General features: G+C 40.6%; 1 protein-coding gene across 4 annotated transcripts in view; it reads right to left on the bottom strand.

The window, feature by feature from the left end:
* Nucleotides 1-21,079, bottom strand: part of hmcn1 (hemicentin 1) — a 551,025-nt gene that overhangs the window by 19,368 nt on the left and 510,578 nt on the right. For all 4 annotated transcript variants that reach the window (XM_063064023.1, XM_063064025.1, XM_063064024.1 and 1 more), the window contains exons 89-97: nt 18,151-18,321; nt 16,293-16,463; nt 15,666-15,836; nt 14,104-14,274; nt 12,435-12,605; nt 11,284-11,433; nt 10,585-10,722; nt 7,057-7,178; nt 5,185-5,422 (exon numbers count right to left, since the gene is read on the bottom strand). In XM_063064023.1, the coding sequence (XP_062920093.1) occupies nt 5,185-5,422; nt 7,057-7,178; nt 10,585-10,722; nt 11,284-11,433; nt 12,435-12,605; nt 14,104-14,274; nt 15,666-15,836; nt 16,293-16,463; nt 18,151-18,321 (1,503 nt within the window). The remainder of the gene's footprint in view (nt 1-5,184; nt 5,423-7,056; nt 7,179-10,584; nt 10,723-11,283; nt 11,434-12,434; nt 12,606-14,103; nt 14,275-15,665; nt 15,837-16,292; nt 16,464-18,150; nt 18,322-21,079) is intronic.

Here is a 21,079-nt window from a genome sequence, read left to right as displayed (position 1 = left end):
AATGGCAAGAATGCTTGACTCAGACAAATAAGTGAGATATTTTGATATGGTATTTTTTTCTAAATCCATATAAACAAAATTATTTTATATATTAAATGATGTTGCTATAATATAAATTGTAACAGAAAATCCTGAAAATATATAGCAAACCTATCAGCTGTACATTATGAAGACAGGCTGATGTTTTGAAATAGTTGCATTACTGGTGATATTTCTGAGGTACAGAAGATATCCAAAAAGTGAATCTTTTTGGCTCTATATTTTCACTATTGTGTTCTTTTTTCAGTGTCATAGTTTCAGACTCTTTTTATTGTATTTTTTTTAACTGGCCAGTTTTGTTGGAGAGACAGTACTGTCAAACATATCACATGCTCATTTAACACAATGATAAATGTGGAGGCTGCTGAGGGAGTTCTCCGCTGTCACCCTGGCAGTGCTGTACCTTCCACCTCTGGCCAATGTCAGGCAGGTACTGGAGAAGCTGAGCAACGTACTCAGCAGGCTTGAAACACACCCTGATACCTTCCCTATCACTGCCGTCGATTTCAACCAGGCCAGCTCGATGAAGTCCCTGAACAACCACAACCGCCATCGCCCCTGTGGAACCAGAGGAGCCAACACACTTGACCACTGTTGTGCCACCACAAGAATGCTTACCATGCCACCCCACGTTTGCACTTTGAAAAGTCCGATTACCTGGCTGTACTTCGACTCCCGCTGTGCAGGCAGAGATGAAAGACCACAGTAACAGTGGTGAGAGCCAGAAGGGCATGGTCAAAGGAGGCGGAAGAGTGCTGACAGGACTGCTTTGAGACAGTTACTGGTCAATATTCAGAGATTCATTTTCAAATCTGAATGAATATGCTACAGTTGTCACTGGTTTCTTCAAAACCTGTGTGGATGAGTGTGTGCCTTCGAGAACCTACTGGACTTACAGACATACCCTGGTTCAAACTAAAGGAAGTGGATAACCAGGAAATTAGTAGAGGGCTAGATCTGTAGCATTCAAGACTGGTGATCCAGGGCCATACCGTAAGTCCAGGTACGACCTATGGAAGGCTATTTTAAGAGTGACAAAACCATTCCGATTGAAGTTAGAGATGGAATTGGATACATGTCAGTTCTGGTAGTATTACTTCCTAAAAGCAGACCATTACTTCCTACAATCAGACCAGTACTTCCTACAAAGCAAAACCTAACTTCATGAATGGCTGTGATACTTCACTTTCAGATGAGCTCAACACCTTTCCTCATTCTTTGAAAGGCAGAATAAAACAGCACCTGTGCAAATCCCCGCAGCATCTAGTGACCTAATTTCATGATGTATAACGGTGATACTAAACCTGATTTTGATTCTGTATTTGAAAGCTGTGAAAGCGCTCTTTCTGTTAACCTGTAGAATATAGAACAGTATTGCACAAGGCCTTTGGCCCACCATGATGCCAATTTCACATATCTCATCTGGCTGCACTTGGTCTATTTCCTGTCTGTTTATGTGTCTGTCAAAAAGCCCTACCCTCATCAAGTATCTTTGTCAACTCAATGAGATCTGTGACAAGCAGCCTCTCTGTACAAGTCCACACTAATTTTCTCGAACAAGTCCATGCTTTTCCAAATGCAAGGAAATCTTGTCCCCAAGAAACTAATGCAGTCATTTTTCTGCCAGTGATGTAAGGCTCACTGGCCTGTAATTTTCTAGTTTGTTGCTTTTCTTGGCTAAATAGAAACATAGAAACATAGAAACATAGAAAAATGAACAACATTGGCTGTAAATTGATGCAAACCATCAAATTTGGTATGGTAGTTGAATAATTCTGTCAAATATTTTAGGTATTTGTGGTCAGTTAACTAGTAACAGGCTGATTGTTGCTTCAGTCAAAAAATCTGTCCGAGACAAGAATTTTGTGTCTTGGTGTAATTGTTTTTGTGAAGCTACGGAGTAATTATTTTTTTATATTTCCAACATTAAGGATTACTTGTATCCCAAATACAAAATACAGTTAAATCTGTATCTATTTTTTTAAAATCTATAAAAGCTCAGATAAGATTCCTATTTCTACTGGAATAAAAATTAACAGCTGGAGAGCATACAATATGGAGCTGTGTAGCAGTGACAACCTCCCCATTGTGATCTGTCATTACAACAATGAACTAAATCTGGAGGCATCCAGATCATTGAATATCAAAAACTGTGACTCAACATCACAGAAAACATTCAAAATAAAGGTTATTGTTAAAATCTGCTCTCTTAGAGCAATGAAATTTGAAGAACAGGAGTAAAATACAAATGGTATGCCAAGGAAAAGGTGAATATTAAGTGAAATAGTTCTGAATTTGTAATAGAACACATTACTAAGTCTTTATAACACTAGAACAGCAGACTGAATTGAACTTTAATGCTTTGAAATATATTAAGGAAGCTATTGTTATAAAGCAATAGACATCAAAGTTGCTGGTGAACGCAGCAGGCCAGGCAGCATCTCTAGGAAGAGGTACAGTCGATGTTTCGGGCTGAGACCCTTCGTCAGGACTAACTGAAGGAAGAGCTAGTAAGAGATTTGAAAGTGGGAGGGGGAGGGGAGATAAAAAATGCTAGGAGAAGACAGGAGGGGGAGGGATGGAGCCAAGAGCTGGACAGGTGATTGGCAAAAGGAATATGAGAGGATCATGGGACAGGAGGCCCAGGGAGAAGGAGAAGGAGGAGGGGGAGGGGGGAAAAACCCAGAGGATGGGCAAGGGGTATAGTCAGGGTCTCCTTTTTCTCCCTCTGTCAATCTGACTATACCCCTTGCCCATCCTTTGGTTCCCCCCCACCACCTTTTCCTTCTCCCTGGGCCTCCTGTCCCATGATCCTTTCATATCCCTTTTGCCAATCACCTGTCCAGCTCTTGGCTCCAGCCCTCCCCCTCCTGTCTTCTCCTATCATTTTGGATCTCCCCCTCCCCCTCCCACTTTCAAATCTCTTACTAGCTCTTCCTTCAGTTAGTCCTGACGAAGGGTCTCGGCCCGAAACATCGACTGTACCTCTTCCTAGAGATGCTGCCTGGCCTGCTGCGTTCACCAGCAACTTTGATGTGTGTTGCTTGAATTTTCAGCATCTGCAGAATTCCTCGTCTTTGCAGTTATAAAGCAATAACTAGAATTCCAGAAATTGAAAGACCACTTATAGTTTAAAATGCATGAAACTGATAAATTGGTCCATTATTTTCTCAAACACGAGAAAATCTGCAGATGCTGGAAATCCGAGCAACACACACAAAATGCTGGAGGAATTCAGCAGGCCAGGCAGCATTCATGGAAAAAAGTACAGTCGACATTTCGAGATGATACAGACTGGAGAGAAAAAGCTGAGGAGTAGATTTAAAAGGTGGGGGGAGGGGAGAGAGAAATACCAGGTGATAGGTGAAACCTGGAGGGGCAGGGATGAGGTAAAGAGCTGGGAAGTTGATTGGTGAAAGAGACAGAAGGCCATGGAAGAAAGAAAAAAGGTGGAAAAGCACCAGAGGGAGGAGATGGGCGGGCAAGGAGATAAGGCGAGGGAGGGAAATGGTGAAGGCGGTTGAGGTTCTGAGGGCAATACTGGAAGTTTGAGAAATCTAAGCTCTTGTCATCAGGTTGGAGGCTACCCAAACGGAATATAAGGTATTGTTCCTCCAACCTAAGTGTGGCCGCATCACGACAGTGCAGGAGGCCGCGGATGGACATACCAGAATGGGGATGGAAGGTGGAATTAAAATGGGTAGCCACTGGAAGATCTGCTTGTTCTGGTGGACAGAGTGTAAATGCTCGGTGAAGCAGTCTCCCAATTTACATCGGGTCTCACTGATACACAGGAGGCCACATGGGAGCACCAAACACAGTAAATGACCCCGAAAGACTCACAGGTGAAGTGTTGCCACACCAGGAAGGACTATTTAGGACCTTGAATGGTAGTGAGGGAGGAGGAGCGGGGACAGGCGTAGCATTGTTCCGCTCGAAAGGATAAGTGCCAGGAGGGAGATCAGTGGGGAGGGACGAATGGACAAGGGAGACATGTAGGGAGCGATCCCTACAGAAAGCAGAAAGTGGGGGAGGAGGAGAAGATATGCTTGGTGGTGGGGTCCACTTGGAGGTGATAGAAGTTTCGGAGAATTATGTGCTGGATGCGGAGGCTGGTAGGGTGGCGGGAAGATGGGGTAAGAGTAGACGTGCGTGAAATGAAAGAGATGTGGTTGAGGGCAGCATTGATGGTGGAGGAAGGGAAGCCCCTTTCTTTGAAAAATCAGGACATCTCCTTCGTTCTAGTATGAAAAGCCTCAACCTGAGACCACATGTGGAGATGGAGGAACTGAGAGAAGGGGATACCAAAGTACAGTGGAAAACCTGTCTTGCATAATGTTTATACAGATCAATTCATTACAACAGTGTATTGAGGTAGTAAAAGGCAAAACAATAACCGAGTGCAAAATAAGGTGTTACAATTGCAGAGAAAGTACAGTATAGATGGACAATAAGGTGCAAGGTCATAATAAGGTCATTGTGAGAATATCCAGGATCACAAGATGCTACAGAGGGTTGCAAATTCAGCCAGATCCACCACAGGCACAAACCTCTCCACCATTTGTCGTCGTGGCTATCCCTCGGGGTCGAGGATGATGATCTTCGTTCTGTTGTGGCTCTCAAGTGGCCATTGAGGACATCTTCAAGAGGTAGTGCTTCAGAAAGGCAGCATCTATCATTACGGACTCTCACCATGTGGTACATGCCCACTTCTCTTTATTAATGGAGCCTTAAGGCCCACACATTCAACGGTTCAGAAATAGATCCTCTCCCTCCACTATCAGATTTCTGAATGGTCCATGAACACTACCTAATTGTTCCTTTCTTTGCACTATTTACTTATCTTGCAATTTATAGTAATTTTATGTTTTGAATTGCACTGCTGCTACAAAACAACAAACCTCACATCCTATAAGACAGTTTCTAATACTGATTTTAATCTTAATGTACCAGGGAACTGTTTGATAGTCTTCTAACAGCAGGATAGAACTGCCCTTAAGCTTCATGGATGTGTTTTCATGTTTTTGTATCTTCTGTTGTTGGGAGGAGGGAGAAGAGAGAATGTCCAAGGTGGGTAGGGCCTTTAATTAGATTGGCTGCTTTACCAAAGCAGTGCGAAGTATAACTAGGTTTCTGTTTCATTACCTTTTGTGATGATAGCATGAACCTTGTACTCCAGAATTTCATCCAGTGGGCTATAAGTTGCCTCAATGGCTGTGGCTTGGAGCGTCTCCACAAGAAACGGCATTCCGCCTTGATTATGATCATAAGTAATGGTGTGATTCCAAGAATATGGTATGCTGGCATCATCTACTGTAAACATCCTGGTGGAGAAGGCATAGATTTGACCTGGTCCAGTCTGAATGTAGTCCTCTGAGTAATCCTGAACACAACAGAATTGCATGCATTTGTTATGCTTGAGTATCTAAACTACAGCTAAGGTTTACATAAGTAGTGCTTATTGATGATCAGATTCATTGTTTTTGCTTCAGTACAGATACACCATAAAGCCCCAACTTTGTTGCAATGTATAACATATCTGAGCACTAAACTGTTATTAATTTAAAAATTGCCCAACAGCTTGTGAGGATGAGGTAATCCATGAATTGTAAATCATTGCAAATTGCTGGCCTGTTTATGCCTCTATCCCAGGGGTCCCCAACCTTTTTTGCACCGCGGACCGGTTTAATATTGACAATATTCTTGCGGACCGGCCAATGGCGGGGGTGGGGGGGTGTGTTCAAGTAGGGTTAAACTCACTTCAACGTGTCTTTTACAGTTAGGGTTGCCAACTTTCTCACTCCCAAATAAGGGACAAAAGTAGCAGTCAAATCCCGGGACACTTTACCCCAGAAAAGACTACAATGACCATGAAGCCTTGCGCGGGCACCTGTGTGCGCATGCATGACGTGCGCATGTGATGTACACATGCGCGTACATGCTGATTTTTACCCCCACATATCTGTTTTGCCTTCATCCTTCTGACTATACTGTACATACATTATTTCTACTTTATATAGGCTGGGTATTTATCATATCATTCCTGCTTTTACTATATGTTAGTGTTTTTTATTTTCGGTTTTATGTGTTATTTGTTATGATTTGGTAGGTTATTTTTTGGGTCTGGGAACGCTCAAAAATTTTTCCCATATAAATTAATGGTAATTGCTTCTTCGCTTTACACCATTTCGGCACGAAAGTTTTCATAGGAACACTCTACCTTAGTGGGGGAAATATGGGACAAACCAATTTAGCCCAATATACGGGATGTCCCGGCAAATACGGGACAGTTGGCAACCCTATGTTCAAGTTCAACAGTAAGTGACAGGGAATGAGGAAAGGTGCAGCTGACTCATTTCGTTTCCTCACAGCCCGGTAGCACATGTTTTGCGGCCCAGTACTAGTCCGCGGCCCGGTGGTTGGGGACCACTGCTCTATCCCATCTACTTTGTGTGAAATGACAGCTGGCACTTTTATTTAAGTCTAATAAGAGCAAAATCTTGTTAAACTCTCTTTAATAACACATACTGATGCTTCTCATTCAATGAAACAGAATTATAGACTCTCAAGATGTTGAGAAGATTTGAATTACCACACCCTTTAGTCTCTATTTTTATGCTAATTCAGTTTTCCTTCCCTTCATTTCTTTGGTACTTCCTCTTTTTCTCACTTCCTCAGTCAGATTGCATAGGGTATTTGTCCCATCATACACCAAAACCCTACCAAATGTTATTAGCCTGAACTTGCAGCAACTTGGAACATAATCTTTTCAAGCCACCTCACATGAAGGGGACCACACTCCTGCAAATTGAACATTTAAATGCTGGAGTAATAATGGACTGAGGCTTAAGATGGGCTAGTGCTTGACTGGTTGTTTCCAGATATGACAGACTTTAACAGCTTTAAGCACATCGCAGCACTGGAAATTTGGTAGGAATTTGCATGCATTTTAACTTAGCATTCTAAGTTGCTCTTGTTCTCATATTACAAAAAATCATAATGCATTTCTTATTGTACCTTAACATTAAGGTTTATGGATGAGGGAAGTTGCAACACATATCCGTTCACCACAATGTCCAGTAATAGTGCCCCATCAGAGTCCAGGCCTCTTGCAATATGCGTCATTCGCAGTATTTCTCCTAGAAACCAAAGCGACCAAACAAAAGCAGAATTCTCATTGATGCCGCCTATGCTATTAGTAATCCTTCACCATGTGGTATTCAATTCAACGGTAAGAGATTATAGTATATAAATACATCATGTCTGCTGCATATAAACTTTGTGAAATGGGGGACAATTCAGATATTCAAGAACTTATAGGCATTTCTTCAGAAGTATTCACTACTACTGATTAATGGTATGTGGAGCTAATAACAAGACAGTTTAACAATAAGAAGTGCTTAATACCCTGGAGATAGGACTCCAACCTCAGACCCAAGGTCCAAAAAAATTTGGTTTGCACATCCCTTAAGTGGTTTGCCCTGTATGAATTCTGTGAAATTAAGTTTCAGTCATGGTTTTTCAGCATTGTTGGACAAATCCTACAATAATATGTGATGAGGTGAATTAAAAGAAACTTGATCTTGATGGATATTGTGGGTAACAAAATTTCTTGGTATATGCTGTACAAAACTCAAAAGGCAAAGCCAGTCAAGTATGGACACGTTTCTGGTGACCAAAAGATGTTTTTAGAACTCTGAACCATTTAGGTAGAATGGATACAGAGAGAATGGTTCTACCTGTGGGGAGACTTTTGGTGAGCAAGAAATCCAAAAAAGTAATTAAGAAGAAACTCCTCTCGAGAAAGAGTGGTAAAAATGTGGAAGTCACTGTACTAGAAGGTAGGACGTACAGCTATATCTAAGGGAAGCCAGAGAAAGGGAGAGTGAAAGAGGGTGAGAGAAAGTGAGAGAGTGAGAGAATGAGGGAGGGAGAGGAAGAGAGAGGGTGGGAAAGGGAGGGAGAGGAGGACAGAGGTATAAAAGGTTACAGTATAAGATGTAACTGAAGTTCAAATCTACCATAGCTGTTGGGATTGACTGGTTGGGTTGAATGTTTCTGGATCAAATACCTTATATTGTCCCTTGAAGGGGGGAGGGGGTTGCTGTTCAAGGCAAATTAAAGGGAACATTGTTCAAATTAAAGGGTCCATTAAAGGACACACAGAGAAAAATAGGGTGGGTGTAAAACATTTCGGGGTTCTCTTAGTCATTTTTTTCTAGCTGTTCCTGCTAGGAGCTTATCAGTACAGGTGTCCCCCGCTTTTCAAATGTTCGCTTTACAAAATCTCACTGTTACGAAAGACCTACATTAGTTCCCTGTTTTCGCTAACAGAAGGTGTTTTCACTGTTATGAAAAAAGTGCATGCGGAAAAAAGCAGCGCGCGAGAAAAAGGCAGCGCGCACCCCGAGCAGCCGCTCTCCCCTGGATTCGGAATGGCATTCTCACCGGCATTGCTTAAACACGTGCCTGTGAGCAGCTGTTAGCAAGGTGAGTTCTAAGGTATCGGTAAAACTAGACATAATTATGCGTTTCGATCGTGGTGAACGAAGCAAGGACAGGGTGAGTTTGGCTTGTGGAAGTTGACGAAGATGATGTTGAAGAGGTTTTGGCATCCCATGACCAAGAACTGATAGATGAAAAGCTGATGCAATTGGAAGAGGAAAGGATAACAATTGAAAGCCCAGTGTCCCACCACCCCAAACACCAGGCCGCGGACAGATACCGATTCGCGGAGAATGCAGCGGTAGCCAGGAGGCACCCAGCACGTCTTTAAGAAAAAAGCCGAAATAAACAAGCTAATTAATTAGGTGCCGCCCAGCATGTAAATGTCGGCCCAGATCAGAAGCGATTGCTGATTTCACTTGCTCTATGTAATCGGCAATTGCCTCTGATCTGGGCTGACATTTACATGCCGGGCGGCACGTAATTAATTAGCTTGTTTATTTTGGCTGTTTTCTTAAAGATGCACTGGGTGCGTCCCGGCTACCGCTGGACTCCTGCATACTTCACGGTATCAATTCGCTGCCCGGAGGGTGGGGGCCACTGCACCACCCCAACCTCTGACTCACCCTAACACACCATTATCAGTGTGCTCAGCGCTGTCCCAACTCTGGTAAGTGAAACTACACTGTACATACATTATTTCTACTTTATTTAGGTTGTGTATTTTTATGTGTTATTTGGTATGATTTGGCAGCTTCATAGCTTAAAGGTTACTGGAGAGCGCTTGCATGAGATTTTCTGCCGACGGCGCTTGCGTGAGATTTTCGCTACGGAGAACAGTGCAGGCAATCGTTGTAGAGAAGTATTTCTACTTTATATAGGCTGTGTATTTATCATATCATTCCTGCTTTTACTATATGTTACTGTTATTTTAGGTTTTATGTGTTATTTGACATAATTTGGTAGGTTATTTTTGGGTCGCGAACGCTCACAAATTTTTCCTATATAAATAAATGGTAATTGCTTCTTCGCTTTACGACATTCCGGCTTACAAACCGTTTCATAGGAACGCTCTGCCTTCGGATGGTGGGGGAAACCTGTACTAATTTGAAAAGTCTGTTGTAGAATTTAAAGGTCCAGGTAAGTGACTTCTATTAAAATAAAGCAAAAATTCCCTCTAAGGGTACAAGGTGCAAATATCTTAATTCTTGATATCAAAGCTCAGGATAGTTACAAGTCAGATTGCAAATGAGAATCTAGGTTTGGGAAATGTGACCAAGGAAATCCATTTAATTTGACTTCATATTATATTTGAATCAGAAATCTATTTTAACCATATTTGAGCTTTGAATTCTAATGATATGTACTTGCTCATGTGTTTAATATTAGGTTTATTTAATTACCTCAGATTTTCCATTGGAGAATTCTGATTTGATTTCTGTTGTGCATTATTATTCCATTATGTAATATGCTCGCATTTATCTGTCATTAAGCTCTTTAAAGTGAACTGTCTATTAAAGTAATTTGGGAAGGAAGTTAATACAAGTACTTCAGCAACAACATTAGAAGTACTGTACTGGACATTAAACTTTTCAGATGCAGCAATATGAAATGTCCCCATGGGTACTCATTAATTTAAAGCATGCTTGTTTGTCAGCATAATATAGGTTCCCATACATTATTAGAAATGCTTATTACTTCAATAAGCAACGAGTTAAAATGGTTAGAGCATGAGAAGCTCTCCTAGATAAGAAGAAACAGTGTCTAAATATAGCTATACCATATAATTAGCAGCATGTAAGATCAATTAAGAAATTTATTGTTACCATATTTCATAACAGCAAAGGAATTTCCTGAGAGCTTATATTGGAAAGTTTTGATTTTCAGACATCCATATTTAATGAAAAAAATTCTCCACCTAACATTGATATCAATACTTAAAGGGACAGCCAACTATTTTGCATTGACCAGGCTGTATGGTAAAGAGAAATCAGTCAGAGAGTTATAACTATTTCTAAGACAACAGTTGTATCAGATAAAATGATTAATCTCCTCTTCCAATTTTATGCACAATGGAAAAATTAAAAATATTTAACTAACCAGTAGCAAACTCAACTTGTGTCTCCCGCCTGAATACTCCTTTTGTTAGCGTGTATCCATTAAAAGCTTCCCCAATTTCCTTTGCAGTTGTCCAATAAATGGGGTTTAAGATTGAAATGAGTTTCCTCATGGCGGGGCCTAAAATACAGCGGAATTTGTAACACAAAACAGTATATTACAAAATAGCAATCAACCTAATACCTACAGCATGTATACCATAACTCCAGGCAACTCTGGGAATGTGTGTCTCCCAGATGTAAGATCATTTTGACCCATTTCATGTATTAATAGTAGTTTATCGGTAAGAACACACTTTAGGGTTGTTGATAAAGGAAGGGTCACATTCTTACTTATGAGAGAATTAGAAAGTGAGAAGTGGGTTGTTCATTGCCATGTCAAAATATATTATGCAATGAAGGTGTTCTCTCGCATATTATGTCAGCGACAAAGGCAACAAATCTGTTCAGTTTCAAGTATTATCTCCTTTCCCTCCCATGCCTTCACTCCTAGTCTCTTTATTCAATTTCTTCCTTTGATTTCAAATATTCTCTTCTGTCATTTTGCTTGATTTAAGGTAAATGTCAATTGAATTGATCTCAAATTCAGTTTCTGAATACAAAACCCATTGAACAGCCATGACCCTTCAGTTATGTTCACATCAAAGAGGTTCTATTGATGAATTAAATAGCAGCCACTTACCAATGCTTCTTGGTACATTGAAGATTTGTGCTTGTATATTTCGTGTCCCAGTTTCTGAACTGTCATAGATGGTGGCATTTAGCGAGGCAACACCAAATTCCACATTATTAATATTGCCTATAACACTTCCTCTGGCATATTGAGGACCACCTGAAGCGAAGGAACAAAATTGCAGCACATTACCTGTCACCCGAGGCACAGATTAAAATCTGTTAATAGCACAATTCATCAAAATTGCGAAGGCTGATAAGTGTTAACTTTCCACCAGAAATTCGTAAGATTACACCAGAAAATTTATTACCCAATAATAATATTACTGTTTTTTGTTTTCAGAAGTTATGTTGGACTAAATCATGTGAAGAATATTTGCTTGATAATGTTCTAATTTTAAAATAAGACCTCTCACTTTGATCAATCTTTTGGTCACTTGCCCTAAAGGTTCTTATTGGACCCATTTTCACGTTGTATTTGACATATGCTCTTGTGCAGTGTCCTGGGCTGTTTCATAATGTTAACAGTGGTATTTAAATACAACAGCCCTGTTCAACACCAGGAATCCGACCGGCTCCTTGCACGCTTTCCATCCATGCTGGGTTCAGGATCAAGCTAGCAACTTGGCCTCATGAAAAACAGACAAATGCTAAATAAACAGCAAGTTTGCTGCCCGATGTGCCACAAGATGTGTAAAGGATCAACAATTCAACACCGGATTCATACAGCACAGAAAGAGGCTCTTTGGCCCAACTGCTACATGCTAGCCACATTATCCTCCCTACCAGTCAATTACCCATGTTTGGCCCCATGACTCCCCATGTCCTTTCCCTCTATGTACTTCTAACCCCATCTCATAAATGGAAAAGGTAGTGAAGAAGAGGAAAATATCTGGGTGAAGAACTACTGTTGGTTATAATGGGTTAGCAAAATTTATTTAACATTCAGGGTAAAGCCAAGGTCATTCATTATCAGCAAGTGTCTCTATTGTAGAAATGAAAGCACAGGCGATGGTCATGTACCCAGAACTAATTTCAACACAGTCCAGTGATATAAAATGATGATATCAGTAAATGTAATGATAAAGAAACCTTTTTAAAGTGGACTTTGTTAACTTCAAAGCCAGTCTCCCTGACCATTCAATAAAAAACCTTACAAACCTGGACAAGGTTGAACTTGACACCTGGAGACCTGTGAACCATCTCCTGGGCACGAGCGGCCCCCATTCAGTGGTACTGGGTTGTTGCACACACGGAGTCTCCTCTGGTCCCCACCTCCACAGGTTGCTGAGCAATCATTCCAAGCCTGCCAAGGACCCCAGCTTCCATGCACTTTGGGAGAAGTAAATGAGATTATTGGGAATGGTGATTATTAGCGTATCTCTTGGTGATTATTGCTGTAACATGAGGCCATTTGTCCGGCAGCAATAACACCTCTTATGATGAGCGGCAAATCAGTTTTCTATTATAGTTCCAGTGCACCGACTTTTTCATTTGCATTAAGTGAGAATGGAAACAATATAACAGAACAATATTCTGTCACCTGTGTTGTACAACTCTACAAATACATCTGAGAGCATCTTGTCGTGTCTTAGAACAAAGTGAATCTTGAATAAACAGTACTTGCTCACCAGTTCCTGCCAAGGACTACATTACACTTGATCCTGGATTTGACTCTGAAGTCACAGGATACTTGGTTTGCTCTTGTGAGTTGGGAAGGTGAATTCCCTACCACACAGTAGCTGTATGAAGCACATGTCATGAGAGTATTATTTTTTACAATATATATATTAAGCAAACAATAGCTTGAACTGATTACTCATCCATACTGTCGTCCAGTAGGGCAAACTATGTAAGCAGCTCTGAAAAGAGTAGGGAAGTAAATTTATTTTTTTATTTAGAGGTAGAGCATGAAACAGGCTCTTCTGGCCCACTGAGCAACCAACCCACTGATTTAGCCTCAGCCTAATCATAGGACAATTTACAATGACCAATTAACCTAGTAACTGTCACATCTTTGACCGTGGAAGGAAACCCATGCGCTTCACGGGACTGACATACAGACTTTCTGACAGAGGACGCTGGACGCTGGAATTGTACTCCGAACTCTGACACCCTGAGCAGTAATAGTGTCACGGTAACTGCTATGCCACTGTGATACCCCACTTCTCTAACAAAAGCCTCTGTTGGGTTACCTCCATGTTTGCAGGGACAGTAGAAACTTTCAGAGCACAAAAGATTGAGTCATTAGTTTGGATAAACCTCTTGTGCGATCTCCCTCATGTGGCTATAGCATGTGTTCCAACACAAAAATAACACATAGAGAAGAAACATTCAGAGGAAATCTTCATCCAGACATCACACATCCCTTTGATTATACCTAAAGAGGATGTAACTTTCGTGGCTACTGTGGTATCTGATGCTGCACTGTATATGCATCTCATCTGACACATTGCTCAAATCTGCACACTTTCAGCACAGTACTTCTTTCCTGAAAGACAATAAATAAAACTGCAGATGGGAAATCTACAAAAAAAAAAGACTCAGAAAATACTAGAGACAGAAGATCAGATGGCATCTATGGAAGAAAAAACGAAGGCAAAGTTCGGTCTCGTTAGAACTCTTCACTAGAACTGAGGGAAAAGGGAGTAGAGAGTAAAGAGAAAAACTGCACAAAAATCACATATTGATGACAGGCAGAAATGTTTGGTTCTGATACAGACAGAAAAAGTTAGTTAACAGATTGGAGTTTGATACTTGCACCTGAAACTAATTAGTTTTCTCTTTTTTCTCCCAGTTATATATACTAATGTAAAATCAACCAGCTAACCTGGGCAAAGATCAGTGCTGCACCGATGAATCTGTGTGTCGGCACCTGCACAAGCCCTTCCGCCACTCGCTGGCCTGGGATTGTCACAGGTACGATAGCGTCGCATTTGGCCTCTGTTGCACGTGCGACTGCAGGTTCCCCAGCTGCTCCACGGACCCCAGTTCCCATGAACTGAAGAAGGAAATGTTATTAGCATTATTAACACTGTTGTGACTTGTAACAGAAGTGTGTGGAAGATAGGACAAACAAGACCACTGTTGAGCATCCAGGGCCGCTAACAATCTAATCAATCTCATATAGTTTTTAGCCTTGATGAACAGCCACCATTATTGGCATATTGTCTGCGGAAAAAGAATTAACAAATTTGGAAGTAGGAAAATGACAAACATTGGAATGCATTTCTTAATCAGAGAGATGAAGCACTTGGAATGGGCCTTTGGGTAAGGCTTGTGAGATGATGTGATGAGGAATGTACATTCAGCCTTCTATCAATCGTGTTTATCTTATAATGTTGCAAATGATATGTAAAATAGCTGATTATTTGTCTTTGTTACTGCTCAGATAATGTTACTTATAAAATGTGAAAAACAACCACAGACATTGTGATAGTTTTGGGTTCCCAGCCTGCAAAGCCCTAAACTCAAAAGAAAATTTAAAGCCCTATTCAGTATAGATATCCACGAGTACCCTCACTACAGGGAGGTTATACTCGATCGACCTACTCTTCAGAGACTACATGATTTCCCTTTCTAGTCTCTGCAGTGAGGTCCAGCTGCCAATACCCATTAGAGTGGTGGGTCTCAACAAGAGGTTGAGCAAGGAATATTTATTAGAAGTTTAACTGTCATGAACAACTCTGACTCTTTGGAAAAATTACAGTACTGTAGTGGAATGCTGAGGTTAGCAATAAGCCTCTCAGGCTCTGGAAAGTGAATATCCAGCACAACTTTAAATTCATGACTGACTCAGTCCAGTTAAAGATACACTGCTTACCGAGCCTTCATCAGTTCGTGCATGTATGTAATGATGTAACTTGTTTCCTGTAAAGACAGCCATGTAACACCTAAACCAGTAGAGTTTTTTTGTCAACATGCCAATTGATATGGAAGATCATTTAATTTAATTACTTTGAAGCTAGAAGATACTTAACAAATATGCAAGCCATTTCCTGGCCGATAAAACTTCAAACCACAGGAATCCTCAAAAGGAAGATTTTCCACTTACTTAATTTCACATCAGTGTTTAATTACAAATTGACAACAGCAAAAGATTCCCAAAACTTCTGCTAGATTATTATAAATTTGGAGTGTTAAATACAGTAATAGATTAGACACTGGTGACATGAAAATCTAATCCTAAATTTGTGACCAAAAGGAAAACGGCAAAGGAAAATAAGCATCTAATGAACAATAATTAGATTTCAGGCCGAGACGATGTTTAAAACCTCTGATCTCAATGTTAAAGCACCTGATACTAATTTTGATTTTCTCTACGGATAAGTAAACTGGAAGTGTTGAACTGGGGACTGTAATAGTTCAGCTAATTCTTTCACTCATACTCACTTGGACATGGATCACTATTACAGAAGTCCATTTGTACATCACTTCCTTCACAGTAGCGGCCTCCATACCGAGGGGTGGGGTTTGAACATGTCCTGGCCCTTTGGCGAGTGCCTCCTCCACATGACACACTACAAGCACTCCAGCTGACCCAAGGTATCCATTTCCCATCCACTGAAACAGTGAGATACCACAAAAACAAAAGATCAAGGTTGCTGATCTTCAAAGCCTCATTAAGCCGACGGGGATTAATGACATGTCAAACAGGTTGGAATAGGATGACCCAGGTTATATGCAATGAGTAATGACCAACTTTGTGATCCATTTCAAATATTTCCTAATATAGGCTCCTCTCACTTAAGATTAGAACTGAGCAAGCACTTGAAGAATATTTGTACAATGTCTTCATTTTGTTTCAAAACCAGTGGCCTTTATTGTAGTTGTGCTCAGTGCTGATATGCAGGGATGTAACCAGCATTTAGTCTTTTGGTCTGATTCAGGTAGTGTTGGCTGAAGTATAAAACCTTTGTCTAAATGCAGAATGCCAATTCCATCCCAGAGGCTAAAAGTACTTGCTGCTCTGTTTTACACAGCAGACTCTCTTATGCTCATTATTTGCCACTTGCTTACCTGGACACATCCTGTTCTTGCAAACGCGTGTCTGTGCATCTTGCCCTTCACAGTGCGTCCCGTCAAATGATGGGGGAGGATTGTTGCAGAGTCTTAATCTAGTCTGAGTCCCCTTCCCACAAGTCTCACTGCATGGACTCCATGGCAACCAGGAACTCCAGCCGCCAGTTACTGGAGAGAGATTAATAAAACGGAGAACAATATTTCAGTCTAAAAAAACATACATAATTAGGATATCTTATCTAGAAAGCTAGTCAGTAAGTTAGAACTGGACAAACCTGTGCTGTCACTGAGAAAAACAAATCTTAGTCTATTATTTCCATATATTTGACCAGGAAGGAGGTAATTTGGCCTATTCAGTAAGTTGACTTTCAAAGCATTCCTGTCAGCCATATTTCCATGACCACTCACTATTACAGGTCCTCTCCTTGATTCTTCTGCAATCCCACCTACGCTAGAGGGTAATTTACTGTAGAAAATTAATCTATCAGAACAACTTTGGAATGTGGGAGGAAACCTAAGCAATCATGTGAAAAAATCCACTCAGGCAGCACCAAAATAAGTATCAGACCAAGTCAGGAGAGTAGCTCTATCTGCTTCATTGCTTTTCTTTCATACCCATCTTGTGGAATTGACTACACTAGCCTGGCAAAATCATTGCATAATCTGGAGAAGGTGAGAACACTGATTCAATATGTCAATCATTCCACCCCACCCTGAATCATCCATAAAGGATGTGCACTGACTGAACAGTAGCTGAAGGCATATTTGAAAGTAATATGTTTAGTCTTGACCATTGGTTTGCAAACATAAGACATGATGTCACAGAAGTACTGAAATATAACAAATATGACCTAAGCTGCACTTTGCAACTGGGTGTGTACATAACCAAGAACAGGAGATTCCTTTTCACCTTCAATTTCCTAAGTTAACAGAGACTCTTAGAGAAATCCAGGAGAATCCATTCAATGTGATTGAAGTTCAATATTTGTTTAGCGTGGATTGTATTTTGCTACCAAGAAATTTTTAGCAGGATCTCCCTCCTAAGGAGTATTAAGGAAAGTGATAAAACACTGGTCACCTTGGGGAGCTTGTCAACTGTATTCACCTTCTTTGGATTGAAAAATCTTACTCTCAAATTCAATGTCACACCATTCCTGTCTCGTGATTTATTTAATTTGCTCAGAAGCATTTGCTTTTGAGCCACAATATGGATCAAGGACACATCGTGGTGCAGTGATCTGAATATTTTGGAAGCTCTGCTAATAACTTGCATAGAATTAAGTAGATAAAACATTTTGCAACATTTCAGAACACTATATTTAATTCTATATATATATTTTTTATTGGATGCCTGGAGCTTACCTCAATACTAATATCTTTTAGACAAGGCAATGAAAGAAAGAGGCCACACAACTGGAAAAAAGGGCATGCTTAAAAACATTTAAACATTTATGAAAGGAAACAGTGTAGAAAAGAAACTTCGTTTCAATTATCTAAAGATCAATGCATCATCTTAAATTTCTAATGAGGAGCGTGTTGCAATTCATGGCTTTTGTTAGAAAAGGAGCCCTAAGCCAATCTATTCTTTTCATTTTGTGGAAAGTGGGTAGCTCAGAGTTAAAGTGTGGGGCTGGACTCACAATAGTCACACCAGATAAGGAAGGCAGGTACCCTTCTATGAAGGAGCCAGAATTTTTTTTTATTAACACTGGTCCTTCCAAACCATTTAATTATTTAACTAGTTTTAAATTCCTTGGGATAATGAGAGCATAGGTACAAACACAGTATTTTCCAGAGGTCCTGGTGAAGGGAGCAAGTGATTGTAGGATTGAACATTTGGAATTAACTGGTTCACCTGGACATGGCTGGATGTTGCACATGATGGCCTCCACTGCCTTGCCTTCACATCGTCTCCCTCCGAACTGCATGGTTGGATTACTGCAACTCCTAGTCCTCGTCCTGTTCCCCTGGCCACAAGTACGAGAACACTCTTCCCATTGACCCCACTCTGACCAACTGCCATCCACTAAAGACAGAAACATTCATTAACACCAAGTCTTAGTAAACAATATCCGCAAATTTCTCATCCTACTAAGAATGTTTACAAGAGGTCATGTATTGGAATTCATTTGAAGCAGGTGATAATGCTAACGCAAATAATGTATAAAAATTAAATATAAAAGTTAGCTTCCCTTCTCTGACATTATGCTGCATGTACCTAAATGTGATTCTACGGCTTCTGCTCCCTTCTGATACAGTGGCATGCAAAAGTTTGGGCGCTCCGGTCAAGATTTCTGTTACTGTGAATAGTTAAGTGAGTAGAAGATGAACTGATCTCCAAAGGTCATAAGGTTAAAGATGAAACATTCTTTTCAACATTTTAAGCAAGACTAGTGTATTATTTTTGTTTTGTACAATTTTAGAATGAAAAAAAAAGGAAACGAGCACCATGCAAAAGTTTGGGCACCCCAAGAGATTTGTGCTCTCAGATAACTTTTACCAAGGTCTCAGACTTTAATTAGCTTGTTAGGACTATGGCTTGTTCACAGTCATCATTAGGAAAGGCGAGGTGATGCAAATTTCAAAGCTTTATAAATACCCTGACCCCTCAAACCTTGTCCCAACAATCAGCAGCCATGGGCTCCTCTAAGCAGCTGCCTAGCACTCTGAAAATTAAAATAAATAATGCCCACAAAACAGGAGAAGGCTATAACAAGATAGCAACGTGCTTTCAGGTAGCCGTTTCCTCAGTTTGTAATGTAATTAAGAAATGGCAGTTAACAGGAACGGTGGAAGTCAAGTTGAGGTCTGGAAGACCAAGAAAACTGTCCGAGAGAACTGCTCGTAGGATTGCTAGAAAGGCAAATTAAAAACCCTGTTTGACTGTAAAAGACCTTCAGGAAAATTTAGCAGACTCTAGAGTGGTGGTGCACTGTTCTACTGTGCAGCGACACCTGCACAAATATGACTGTACCATATAACCTACTGTATAAAATAGGACTACTTTATGTTGTACTAATACATAGTATTAAACATGCGCTATTAGGCATGTATGGATCTGTATATATGTGTGTTCAGTTCGGTTTTAGTTAGGAAAAAACCCTGTTAATTTAGCTCCCGTCTCCAGCGTTTTTATTAATGATATTATTGTGTAAACCGGCCAAATACACAACAAATTGGCGACGAGGTTAATGAACCTACATCGTATCAGAATGCCGCATTATAAGTGATAACGACACTCAGAAGAAGAGAGCAAGGTACGAGTCCGAAAGGAAGCGGAAGACACAGTCGGAAACGCAACACGTCCAGCCGAGGCCAGAGCCAGCGCTGACCTAAGGGGCTGAGGGTCTGCCTGCTTCAGAAGGGAGATTTAAAAAAAGGAGCGACACACCCATCTAGCCAGAGTACGCTTGCGAAGCTAGCAAACAAAAAGATCACTTGAGTCAAAAAGAAAACAAGGGACTGGGGCTAAATTAACAAGGGACCAAGCCTAAATTAACATAACAAGAATGGCATTAATTGGAACCATTACAGCATTTGATAGTGGCATTGAAGACTGGGCAACTTATATTGAAAGAATAGAGTTATATTGTGATGCTAACGATGTTAATGAAGAAAAGAAAGCCAGCATCTTACTTAGTGTAATGGGCGTGAAAACATATGGCCTACTATGGAGCTTGTTAACCCCTGAAAAGTCAGATGACAAAAGGTTCAAGCAAATAGTAGACACTCTCCAACAGCACTTAATCCCCAAACCACTGGTCATTGCTGAAAGATTTAAATTCCATAAATGGAATCATATCAAAAATGAAAGCATTTCTGAATATTGTGCTGAATTGCTCAAATTATCAGAACATTGTCAATTTGGAGCTGGTCTATCAGATGCACTGAGGGACAGATTAGTGTGTGGCATGCACTGTGAAACCACACAGAAGACGCTCCTGTGTGAAAAAGACCTTACATTCGAGTAAGCACTAAACATCTCAATATCATTAGAATCAGCCTCATGAGGTGCTTCTGAGATACAACAAAAATCTATGGAATATGCCACAAATAAAATGTCACTGAACAGAAATGAAGGAAAGAAATGTTACTGTTGTGGGAACAGGTCACATGACCCTGATGATTGTTGGTTTAAAGATAAAGAATGCAGAAACTGTGGCAAATAGGGCCACATTGGCAGAGTATGCAAAGCTAGTAAACAGCAGAAAAAGGACAAAATACAGAAGGAAAATACAATAATGTGCACAAAATTAAAGAATACAATGCTGATGAAAACTACTCAGACAAAAGTAAATTGTCTTGTCTGCAACTTCACAGCATGAAAGACACAGATGATCGAAGAGTAATATGGATCACTCCACAAGTGGCAGGCATGAGACTGAAAATGGAGTTGGACACAGGCTCAGCTTTAACAGTGATCTCTACACGACTACAAACGACTGTTTCCTCACATACCTCTGAAACGAACTAAACTACTGCTAAAGACTTACACAGGACAGAAAGTGCGTCCCAAAGGTAAAATTAATGTGACAGTGACCTACGGAGACAAAACCCAGCAGCTGAACCTCTATGTACTGAAAAATGGAGGACCACCGTTGCTGGGACGTGAATGGCTGAGGAAAATCCAGTTGGACTGGCACACCATCAAGGCACTAGATGTGTCAGCAAAGTAGGGCAGCAAGGCTACATCTGAGAGACTGTCACAAATACTTGCTGACTCTGAGGAAGTGTTCATGAAAGGAATAGGAACGCTTCAGGGCATGAAGGCAAAGATTGAGATT

The sequence above is a fragment of the Mobula hypostoma genome, chromosome 12 (genome assembly GCF_963921235.1).
Source record: "Mobula hypostoma chromosome 12, sMobHyp1.1, whole genome shotgun sequence".
Classification (NCBI taxonomy): Eukaryota; Metazoa; Chordata; class Chondrichthyes; order Myliobatiformes; family Myliobatidae; genus Mobula; species Mobula hypostoma.
The sequence above is the reverse complement of the archived record's forward strand: the minus strand, read 5'-3'. Positions and strand labels throughout refer to the sequence as shown.